A 12,500-nucleotide genomic window follows, 5' to 3' on the forward strand; every position below is an offset into this window, starting at 1 on the left:
GCGTCGAGGCAACGCAAATGTGATACAATGCAATATAATGCAATGCAATGCGATCGATGCGATACGATACGACACAATACAATACAATACAGTACAATACAATACGCCATAGCACGACACAATGTAATATAATCAATACAATACAATACTATACAGTGCAACACAACACAACACAACAACAACAAAATGCTTTGTTGTGCCTTGATCACGGGAAAACGTGAACAGAAATGCTATCGCTCTCCCCCTGCACACTCTCACTGCACGTGAGTAAAAATCATATTAGATACAGGCGCTTTAAAATTGTTGTTTGAAATTATGACATAATAAAAAAAAAATCTAGAGTAACTGTGATCAGACTGGGATACGCATACAAACACACATACAGCAGTTCACATCTTATGTATGTATATATATATATACATACATAGATATACATACATATACATATAGATAGATATCACACAAACTCACCAGATATCACATAAACTCACCACATATCACAACAACTCACCAGATATCACAACAACTCACCAGATATCACAACTCACTAGATATCACAACAACTCACCAGATATCACAACTCACTAGATATCGCACAAACTCACCAGATATCACAACAACTCACCAGATATCACAACTCACTAGATATCGCACAAACTCACCAGATATCACAACTCCCTAGATATCGCACAAACTCACCAGGTATCACAACAACTCACCAGATATCACAACAACTCACCAGATATCACAACAACTCACCAGTTATCCCACAAACTCACCAGAGCACATGAGCTTCAAGGATTTCACGGATCCTCCCCATGGTGCCCCCAAGGCCACGTGCGAGCGAATATAGCGGTTCTTCCAGTCCTGGCTGACCAGGTGATTGTAGAAGTGGAGCAGGACGGGATTGCCCATCGAGTGCGCCACCACCACGACTCTAGAGTTGCCGTTCTTCTCGTAGGTGTCTTCGATGAGGCGTCTCAAGTCTTGGAAAAAGCCTTGCATCTCGTCTGCACCGTCAGAGATAGAAACTAAACTGTGGCTTCAATTGTTCGTTTGTAGTTGGATTCACGTGCAAGGATGATGATGATGATGATGGTGGTGGTGATGTGCGTGGTATGGTCTGTGTGTGTGAAGGTTGCGGGTACTTGGCTTGGTGCATGTATTCTAAAGTTGTCCCCCCCCCCCCCCCCACCCCAACCCCCTAATTTGCCTGTTTATTTGTTTTTGTTGGCTTTTTTTTTACTTTGTGGTGGGACTTCGGTGAGACCTGTTTATTGAATGATTGATGATCTGATAGATCAATCAGTAAACTGATTTAGTTAGCATGATCACTGTGCTGTATGAAAACGCTGCTCTCAATGCGTACTCATACATAGCCAAATATTCATTTAGTTAACTTCGAAATTGTCCTTCCTTCCTTCGTTCCTTCCTTACCCTCTTCTGTTCTTCCCTCCTTCATTCCATCTTCCTCCTACTCCTCCATTCCGTCCTTACAGCCTCTCCCCCTCATCTTTCTTTTTTTTTTTTTTTTTCTCCCAACCGTTCCTCTTCCTCCTCCCCTTCCTTCCTCCCCCCTCCCCCCTTCTGTCTTCCTCGCTCCCTCCTGTATTTCTCTCTCGTCCTTCTTTCCTTTTCTTATTCTTTTTTTTTCTTGATTTCGTTTTTTTTTTTTTTTCTAAATATTTCCTTCTTCTTCGTTCTTCTTTTTCTTTCTTTCTTTCTTTCTTTCTTTGTTCTTCTTTTTCTTTCTTTCTTTCTTTCTTCCGTCCGCCCTTCCTTTCTTGTTTTCATTCCTTTGATGGATTCTTTTTTTCTTTTTCTAAATATTTCCTTCTCCTTCGTTCTTCTTTTTCTTTCTTTCTTTCTTTCTTTCTTTCTTTGTTCTTCTTTTTCTTTCTTTCTTTCTTTCTTTCTTTGTTCTTCTTTTCTTTCTTTCTTTCTTTCTTTCTTTCTTTCTTTCTTCTTTCTTTGTTCTTCTTTTTCTTTCTTTCTTTCTTTCTTTGTTCTTCTTTTTCTTTCTTTCTTTCTTTCTTTCTTTGTTCTTCTTTCTTCTTTTTCTTTCTTTCTTTCTTTCTTTCTTTCTTTCTTTCTTCCGTCCGCCCTTCTTTACTCTTGTTTTCATTCCCTTGATTGATTGATATGATACGGATGCTATCTCCAGCCACAGACCAAGCACTTGGCGCTTTTGCAAACACGGGCGGGAGACACGTGCACAGCAGGTTGCCCATCTGGCTAGAACCGCGTGAGGGCTGCCAATCGGCGCTTTGTCTCGTTTCCGAATGTTTTTCTCCCATGTGGAGTGATGGCCTACAGGTAACGCGTCCGCCTAGGAAGCGAGAGAACCTGATCGCGCTAGTTCGAATCACGGCTCAGTCGCCAATATTTTCTCCCCCTTCACTAGACATTGAGTGGTGGTCTGGACGCAATTCATTCGGACGAGACGATAAACCGAGGTCCTGTGTGCAGCATGCACTTAGCATGCGTAAAAGAACCCACGGCAACAAAAAGGTTGTCCATGGCAAGCTTCAGGAGAAAAATCCACTTCGATAGGAAAAACATAAAACCACCCAGGAAAAAATACGAAAAAAAAAAAAAAAAAAAAGTGTGGCGCTCTCAGAGTAGCGACGCGCTCTCCCTGTGGAGAGCAGCCCGAATTTCACACAGAGAAATCTGTTGTGACAATAAAAGAGAAATACAAATACATCACACTTACTGGGAGACTTCCTGAAATCGTAAGGTGCTGCCGTCACGTCCTTGTTTCTGGTGAAGCCATTGGACACGAGCGTGTTGACCAACTGAGCATAATAGGGCACTGAAACACACACACACACACACACACACACACACACACACACACACACACGCCACTATTATTATTCATGCAGATGATGATCATGATACTATTTCTACTACAACTACTACTACTACTACTACACTACTCCTGCTGCTTCTGCTACTGTTAACGATATGCTATTTTGAAATTATCATCATGAGATTTACAATTTGTGTGTGTGTGGATGATGTAACAAACGAAAGTAGCAGCGCTTGCCATTAGTGATGTTGCTCATACACATGGAAGTGCCGCCTTCCCTCTTTCCCCTTACCCATCTCTAACCCCACACCTCACCCCTTACCCCTCTACCCGCCCCTCTTCCCACTCCACCGCCCCACCCCTCCCACCTAAGTGGAGTGATGGCCTAGAGGTAACGTGTCCGCTTAGGAAGCGAGAGAATCTGAGCCCGCTGGTTCGAATCACGGCTCAGCCGCCGATATTTTCTCCCCCTCCACTAGACCTTGAGAAGTGGTCTGGACGCTAGTCATTCGGATGAGACGATAAACCGAGGTCCCGTGCGCAGCATGCACTTAGCGCACGTAAAAGAACCCACGGCAATAAAAGGGTTGCTCCTGGCAAAATTATGTAGAAAAATCCACTTCGATAGGAAAAACAAATCAAACTGCATGCAGGATAAAAATAATAAAAAAAAAAGGCTGGCGCTGTGGTGTAGCGACGCGCTCTCCCTGGGGAGAGCAGCCCGAATTTCACACAGAGAAATCTGTTGTGATAAAAAGAAATATAAATACAATTTATTCCACAGACTGAGTTTGTTTGGGCTTCCTGTAGGGGTGGGGGGGGGGGGAGGGGGAAGGAGGGTTGCGGGGGAGGTGTATGGCAGGGGAAGAGGTGGTGGGGTGTAAACAGGGCAACGTTTCCCATGTGTGGCTGTGTGTGGGTGTGTGGGTGTGAGTAAGCGTGGGCGTTTTTTCTGAGGTGAGGGGGCGGAGGGTGGGGGTGGGGGGACTCACGAAAACCGGAAAGACGAAGGGCTTCTCTCCTCTTCTTCTCCTTCGTCTCCTTCCATACCGGCCAGATGTCCACTTCAGAATAGCCGCCTCGGAGCTTGGCAGAGTACGCTTTCTTCATTCTGCCAGAACGCAGCGCCCGGGCTCTAAACGACGACGACGACGACGACGACGATACACCACCGCCACCGTCATCTGCGGCGGCGGCTGCGGCGGCGGCTTCGCCTTCCTCCCGCTGCTGCCCGCGTTTGCGGAAGCGGTTCTCCATACCGGCGCCGTTGCATTGGTCGGAAACGGGCCACAGCCACTCTACGCTCTCGGTGTCACCGAACCTTCCAGGCCGGATGTCCACGCCTTCCCTGTTGGTGGTGACGTGCTCGCGTGGGTCGTAGTGGAGTCTGTGTGTGAGAAGAGGGGGGGGGGGAAAAATCAGCTCCATCTGGTGCCAGTTGCATTGCTTGGTTTTTTTGACAGTTACACATGACTAAAATAATGCCTACGTTGACCGAATTACGTCTTTGGTCAGTTCTATACAAGGCACAGTTAGCAGCGGGGTTACGACCATACTTGGCTTGTCCGTCCGAGCAATGCAACTGCCTCCTGGCAGGAATTTAGGATGCTAAAGTAGGACATTTGCACCTGTCCCACTTTAAAATCCTTTAATTCAGATCAAGGAAATTAGGATGCTAAAGTAGGACATTTACACCTGTCCCACTTTAAAATCCTTTAATTCAGATCAAGGAAATTAGGATGCTAAAGTAGGACATTTGCACCTGTCCCACTTTAAAATCCTTTATATCAGATCAAGGAAATTAGGATGCTAAAGTAGGACATTTACACCTGTCCCACTTTAGAATCCTTTAATTCAGCTCCAGGAAGTTAGGTTTGCTGAAGTGGGACGCTTGCACCTGTCCCACTTTAGAATCCTTTAATTCAGCTCCAGGAAGTTACGTTTGCTGAAGTGGGACGCTTGCACCTGTCCCACTTTAAAAATCCTTCAATTCAGCTCCAGAAAGTTAGGTTTGCTGAAGTGGGACGCTTGCACCTGTCCCACTTTAGAATCCTTTAATTCAGCTCCAGGAAGTTAGGTTTGCTGAAGTGGGACGCTTGCACCTGTCCCACTTTAGAATCCTTTAATTCAGCTCCAGGAAGTTAGGTTTGCTGAAGTGGGACGCTTGCACCTGTCCCACTTTAGAATCCTTTAATTCAGCTCCAGGAAGTTACGTTTGCTGAAGTGGGACGCTTGCACCTGTCCCACTTTAAAATCCTTTAATTCAGCTCCAGGAAGTTAGGTTTGCTAAAGTGGGACGCTTGCACCTGTCCCACTTTAGAATCCCTAAATTCAGCTCCAGGAATGTAGGATGCTAAAGTAGGACATTACCCAGTGAGGGTTGAGAGACAGCAAGAGCATGAGAGAAGGGTAGTACCAAGGGTGTAAATGTCGCACTTCAGCATCCTAAATTCCTGGAGCTCAACTTAGGATGCTAAAGTAGGACAAGGGAGTGGATGGGGGTGGGGTGGGGGGTGGGGTGGTGTGGTGAGAGGAGGGTTGGGGTGGGGGTAAGGGGGGGGGGGGTTGTCTTTGAGGGAGTAAGAAGGGGAGGAGTAAATTTGGGGCGTGAGGGGGGGGGGGGGGGGGGGGCTGCGGAGGGAAATGGCGGTCCTTTCTTCCCCCCCTTTTTACTTACTTCCTTTCCCAGCCTCTCTCTCTCTCTCTCTCTCTCTCTCTCTCTCTCTCTCTCTCTGTCTCTATCTCTAGGTCTGTCCGTCTCCCTGTCTGCCTGTTTCTCTCTCTCCCCCCCCCCCCTCCCCTGTCGCCCACCCCTCTCTCTCTCTCTCTCTCTCTCTCTCTCTCCTTCTCTCTATGACTTTTTCTCTGTCTCTGTCTGTCTGTCTGTCTCTCTCTCTCTCTTTCTGTCTCTGGCTGTCTGTCTGTATCGGTTTGGGTGAGGATGGGCAGGAGTGGGGGGGAGTGGGGGGAGGAGGGGCAGGGGGGCGGAGCGGGGCCCAGGGGGGGGGGGGGTGATAGATAGTACGCACACACTCACGCGCGCGATGTGTGAATGTTTTGTGTAAGTTCACGTGTGCGTCCTTGCCTGCCCGCGTGGGTACATGCATACATACGTGACTTTCTACACACACACACACACACACACACACACACACACATATATATATATATATATATATATATATATATATGTGTGTGTGTGTGTGTGTGTGTGTGTGTGTGTGTGTGTGTGTTTATGTCTGTGTCTGTGTGCCTGTGACGTAAGAAAACAACAGCAGCAACAACAACAGCAACACACACACACACACACACACACACACACACACACACACACACACACACACACACACAAACTGGACCTCAAGGTCTCCAGAGTGCAGTTGAGGTCCAGCAACATCGCCATAGGGTTGACCCAGATGTTGACGTATTTCTTGGTGGTGCCCACACAGGGAAGAACAGGGACGTACTTCTCGTCCGTCAACCTCGCGCACAGCTGACTGCCTCCCAGTCCTGGCACTGACGCACGCACACACACACACACACACACACACACACACACACACACACACACACACACACACACACACACACACACACACACACACACACACACAACTTTGATAAATAAATAAATAGATAGATAAATAAACAAAGAAATTAATGAGTAAATAAATAAATAAATAACAATAAATAAGCGGGTAGATGAATGGATATTAAATAATAAGCAAACAAACAGATGAATGAATGATTAACTAAGTAAACAAATAAATAAGTACTCTAAGGAAATTGATAATAAACTCAGTGGCTGCGGTGGATTAAACACTGGGATAGTTCGTGAAATCTCTCTGTTTGAGTCATTTGTTTGCTCAAAGTAGCATCGTTAAGCTTTCAGTCGTTTAACCCTTTCACTGCCAAACTCGCATTTATGCAGCAGCTAGGTTGAGGACCCATGTCAATGAAGGGGTGACACCAGATCATGGGTCTGTTATCCATGAACCTACTGTTCTTTATGTTCGGTGGTAGGACAGTTCATATTTTCTACACATCACCAAGGGGAATCCCCAGCTATTCTTAGACATCATATTTTCTGTGTTTATAGCACAAGCGAATTTTGCACTCTAAATTGACTGGCGGTGAAAGGTTTAATAATTAAACACCAACAACATAACCAATAACAACAAAAACAAAAAGGTGATTTGGTGGACTTTAAAGGCAACGTTGATGTGCTTCCTGATGGCAGTCAGTTATTGAATTAATGTCTACAATGACACTCTGGGAAATGAAGGGCGCAACAGCCGAGTGGGTTAATTTAAAACGTTGGACTTTCAGTCTGAGGGTCCTGAGATCCAATCTCGGTCACAGAGCCTGGTGGTGGTGGTGGTGGTGGGAATAGGGTGGAGGTTTCTTTTTCTTTCTTTCTTTTTTTTTTTTTTTTTTTCACCGATCTCCCAGGTCAATAGATATGCAAACCTGCTAGTGCCTGGGCCTCCAAGTGTATGCTCATACGTCCCCAACCCCTGTCTCCCCCCCCCCACACCACCCCCCCACACACACACACAGGACCCCCCACCCCCACCCCCCCACCCCACCATACCCCTCCCCACCCACGAAAAACAAAACAAAGTCAAAACAACAACAACAACAAAACAAACAAAACAAAAACAAAACAAGGAAAAAAACACCAAACAACAATATGAAAAACAAATACCCCTCCCGCCCCCCCCCCCCCCCCCCCCCCCCAAAAAAAAAAAAAAAAAAAAAAACAAACAAAAAAACCCAAAACAGCAACAACAACAAAACAACCCCCCACTCCCGCCAAAACAAACAGAAGAAAAAACACACACAAAAAAAACACACAAAAAAACAACAACAACAACAACAAAACAAAACAACAACAACAGCAACAACAACAAAACACCTCCAAACAACAAGAACAACAAAAACGAAAAAAAAAAACAACAACGGGGTATAACTAAATGTTGCTGTCTTCATGGCAGAGGTAAAGAAAACGTAAAAGCCCACTCGTGCACACATACAAGTTGCAGCCCACGAACAAAAGAAGAAGATGACATTCTAGAAATATCCAACAGGTATCAGTAATGTACAACATGTGTGTGTGGGGGGGGGGGGGGGGGGGGGAGGGGGGGGGGGCAGTGGGGTATCATGACGATAACAGGATTCTTCCAACGTACCTAGAATGACAGGATGGCGTCTCTGCAGTCCATTCGTCACCCTTTTAACTGCAACAGTCACATAAGACCACTGAAACTGTTCAGCAACATCAATTGCCCGTGCGACGGAGGAATTACGTCAGTTCTGTTCAGCAACAACCATTGTCCATGCATTGGAGGAATTACGTTAGTTCTGTTCAGCAACAATTATTGTCCGTGCATTGGAGGAATTACGTTAGTTCTGTTCAGCAGCAACCATTTTCCATGCATTGGAGGAATTAGGTCAGTTCTGTTCAGCAACAATTATTGTCCGTGCATTGGAGGAATTACGTCAGTTCTGTTCAGCAACAATTATTGCAATGCATTGGAGGAATTACGTTAGTTCTGTTCAGCAACAATTATTGTCCATGCATTGGAGGAATTACGTCAGTTCTGTTCAGCAACAACCATAGTCCATGCATGGGAGGAATTACGTTAGTTCTGTTCAGCAACAATCATTGTCCATGCATTGGAGGAATTACGTCAGTTCTGTTCAGCAACAATCATTGTCCATGCATTGGAGGAATTAAGTCAGTTCTGTTCAGCAACAACCATAGTCCATGCATTGGAGGAATTACGTCAATTCTGTTCAGCAACAATCATTGTCCATGCATTGGAGGAATTACGTCAGTTCTGTTCAGCAACAACTATAGTCCATGCACTGGAGGAATTACGTTAGTTCTGTTCAGCAACAACCATAGTCCATGCATTGGAGGAATTACGTCAGTTCTGTTCAGCAACAACCATTGTCCATGCATTGGAGGAATTAAGTCAGTTCTGTTCAGTTGTGGTTTTTTGTTTGTTTGGTTTTTTTTGTTGGTTTTTTTTTTTTTCTCAAGGCCTGACTAAGCGCGTTGGGTTACGCTGCTGGTCAGGCATCTGCTTGGTAGATGTGGTGTAGCGTATATGGATTTGTCCGAACGCAATGACGCCTCCTTGAGCTACTGAAACTGAAACTGAAACTGTTCAGCAGCAACCGTTGTCCATGCATTGGAGGAATTACGTCAGTTCTGTTCAGCAACAACCATTGTCCATGCATTGGAGGAAATACGTTAGTTCTGTTCAGCAACAACCATTGTCCATGCAGTGGAGGAATGATGTCAATTCTGTTCAGCAGCAACCATTGTCCATGCATTGGAGAGAGAAGAATTTACAGAAAATAGGAAGTGTTTTTCCACTGAGGTGGAAAGTGCATATTTTAGTATCTTGTAAACGATTTTTTTTTTTTTTTTTTTTTGTATGGAATAGAAAGATAACTACTACAACTAATAATAATAATAAATAAATAATTGTACGGATGTTAAAATATATCGTGAAACGATTTCGGGCAGAAATAGACGGTGTTGTTGGTTTTTCCACCGGGTAATAGGGTCTCAGTGGTATCATGAAAACCCGGAGGAAAAACATAATGTAATTTTTCATTGCTCCAGTTTTGGCTTGCTCTGCTTAAAAGGAAATGGTCTTTCGTAATACCGTAAGAGTTGTGAACTGAAATATGTTTATAATTGTATATTTTTTTGTTGGTGGGATGGAAGTGAAGTCTTTGGTCTTTTGAGTAATGGCTGTTTCACGTTTTACGAAAACCGGTAAATGTGAACGCTCGAAGATTATTACTATTTTTTGCATTTTTGTGTAGTTGCTTTTTTGTTTTGTTTTTGTTTTTGTATTTCTTTTTATCACAACATATTTCTCTGTGTGAAATTCGGGCTGCTCTCCGCTACACTACAGCGCCACCCATTTCTTTGTATTTTTTCCTGCGTGCAGTTTTATTTATTTTTCCTATTGAAGTGGATTTTTCTACAGAATTTTGCCAGGAACAACCCTTTTGTTGCAGTGGGTTCTTTTACGTGCGCTAAGTGCATGCTGCACACGGGACCTCGGTTTATCGTCTCATCCGAATGACTAGCGTCCAGATCACCACTCAAGGTCTCGTGGAGGGGGAGAAAATATCGGCGGTTGAGTAGTGATTCGAACCAGCGCGCTCAGATTCTCTCGCTTCCTAGGCGGACGCGTTTCCTCTAGGCCATCACTCCACTTCACTTTTATTTATTACTATTGTTATTACTATTATTATTATTATATTATATCATTTCATTGTATTTTATTTTTATTCTAGATATAAGGATTTGTAAAATTGTTTTATTATGATTTATAAAAGTTGAAACATTTTTTCGAAAATTTGTAAATTTCATTGTCGGGAGGGGACGTCAAATTGCGAAGTATAAGGAAGATAATTTTCGTAACATCGGACTTAACGATGATGTGAGTCGGGTACTGTGGTTTAAGGTTTTGATGCCTTTTCGAGCTAATGACAAAAGAAAAGATGTATGTATGTTTAAAACATTTGGAAAATATTCTTTTGAAAAATTCTTTGGTATAAATATTTTTTTATGTAAAGAAACGATCCAGTCTAGTATTCGTTGTATAATTTCCGGCTTAACTGATAACGTCATTTGTGACAGTAGGATAGTGACCTCTAGCTCTGCTGACGAAGTTGTAACTGTATTCATGTTGTCAGGTGTTTCTTAATTAGGAAAACAAACTGAATAGAATGGAAGAGAGAAAAAATGAAAAACGGATGGAGAAGATGATTATGCGTTTTATATACATCTATATCTATATCTATATGGAGTGTTGGCCTGGACGTAACACGTCGGCTTAGGAAGCGAGAGAAATCTGACCGCGCTGGTTCGAATCACACCGACAGTCGACAGTATCTTCTCCCCCTTCACTAGACCTTGAGTGGTGCTCTGGACGCTAGTCATTCGGATGAAACGATAAACCGAGGTCCCGTGTGCATCATGCATTTATCGGCACGTAAAAGAACCCACGGCAACAAAAGGGTTGTCCCTGGCAAAATTCTGTAGAAAAATCCACTTCGATAGGAAAAAAACAAATAAAGTTCCAGGCAGGAAAAAAAAAAAAAAAAAAGAGAGAGGCAAGGCCTTCAAGACTCACTTGTGATACGCTTTAAAAAAAAAAAAAAAATCTAATCGTTAAAATGTGTTCCGTATTTGTTATCATAAAGCTTCGGGTTAAAAGAAAAAGAAAAAAAAGCCCTAACGGCAGATTCGAACTCCGCGTGTTCGGGTGAGAAGAAACTGTCTTACCCATTACACTATCGTGGCTCCTTAACTGACGTTCAAAAATATAATATTTAAACAAGCTTTTTTTAAAGGGCGATAAATCGATTGCGGTATTCGCAGTGAGAACGCTGTTTAAGTCATCTTATTCTGGTGTATCTTGGGCATTCAAAAAATCTTTAAGGGCAATTCAAAATTCTTTTTAAGTCCGCGGTAAAGGAGACGTGGCTATCGCCGCAGTCACACTGCAACATTTAGCCGTTTTCTCTAGATCTAGATAGATGTACAAGTTTCAGTTAGTTACACCCGGTTGACACGGTTGATTCAATTTCTCTTTTATGTTCATTCTAGTTTTATAGGCTTAAATTTGATATGAAAATTGAGTATTTTGTCAAACTAATAACACGTAGAGCCAAGTACAAGTACTTCTAAACGTCTTATGAAGTGAAAAGGACTTCATTTTGTGAAAAGTCAAGACTTGAAATTTTTACGTTTCATCAATTCAAGGGTATTAACTCACATGGTTTATTATTTTTAACTGTGAATTCCGACTGATTCTGTGGATATTTTTGCGGCAGTTTGGGGCATAATCCAGTAAGTGATGAGGCGTTCACAAATCTTTCTCCGAATAAATATTAAAACGGTCTCCTTCTCCAACTTTCCATCACATGTTATCGTGTATTGTCGATTGAATATAGGATTGAACGGGCAGGTCAACAACTTGAAACAAAATGGCGTCATTCGCGTTCGCGAAGAATATGAGCACGCGCTTTGAATGTGTATAAATATGTGTTCGCACTTGATTTTTGCCCATGACCTTCAGGGCTCAGCCAATAGATCTATAAAGTCCACTCGTCGTCTTGATTTTAGTATTTTCCGAAAAAGACCACTTAGGCGAATGACCATAGTGAAAGCCCTGTACACTGAGAGTAAAACACACAAGCTTTTTATGTATTGAGTATAATTTCAAAATGTAATGTTTAAGATGAGAAAGATCAGTTTAAAGCAAGTTAAGTCCCCTAGCATTAATTACAGAGTAATTTCCCTTTTTTAGTATCTGCACCAAAACGTTTGCAAAATAAATATAACTTCCATACTTAGCAAAAGAAGTTCCTGTTTGAGCAAAAAATGATAACAATGACTGCTCTTGTTGTTGTGTCAGAATATCAGATCAAAGTGCCAAGTTTAGAGAATTAAAAAATATAAATATAACAGTAAATGCAGTTTGCATATAATTTGGCTTGTTTTCTACAATTTTTTTGTGCCCATCCCAAAGGTGCAATATTGTTTTAAACAAGATGACTGGAAAGAACTGAATTTTTCCTATTTTTATGCCTAATTTGGTGTCAGCTGTATTTGCAGAGAAAATAGCAATGTTAAAGTTTACCACGG

At 42.9% G+C, this 12,500-nt stretch overlaps 1 protein-coding gene across 1 annotated transcript in view; it reads right to left on the minus strand.

Annotated features, from left to right (window-relative positions):
* Window positions 1-12,500, minus strand: part of LOC143288064 (lysosomal phospholipase A and acyltransferase-like) — a 19,677-nt gene that overhangs the window by 5,115 nt on the left and 2,062 nt on the right. Inside the window, exons 2-6 of the mRNA XM_076596331.1 lie at window positions 8,008-8,055; window positions 6,175-6,331; window positions 3,808-4,202; window positions 2,717-2,815; window positions 780-1,010 (exon numbers count right to left, since the gene is read on the minus strand). Of these exons, the coding sequence (XP_076452446.1) occupies window positions 780-1,010; window positions 2,717-2,815; window positions 3,808-4,202; window positions 6,175-6,331; window positions 8,008-8,055 (930 nt within the window). The remainder of the gene's footprint in view (window positions 1-779; window positions 1,011-2,716; window positions 2,816-3,807; window positions 4,203-6,174; window positions 6,332-8,007; window positions 8,056-12,500) is intronic.

This window comes from Babylonia areolata, chromosome 12 (genome assembly GCF_041734735.1).
Source record: "Babylonia areolata isolate BAREFJ2019XMU chromosome 12, ASM4173473v1, whole genome shotgun sequence".
Taxonomy (NCBI): domain Eukaryota; kingdom Metazoa; phylum Mollusca; class Gastropoda; order Neogastropoda; family Buccinidae; genus Babylonia; species Babylonia areolata.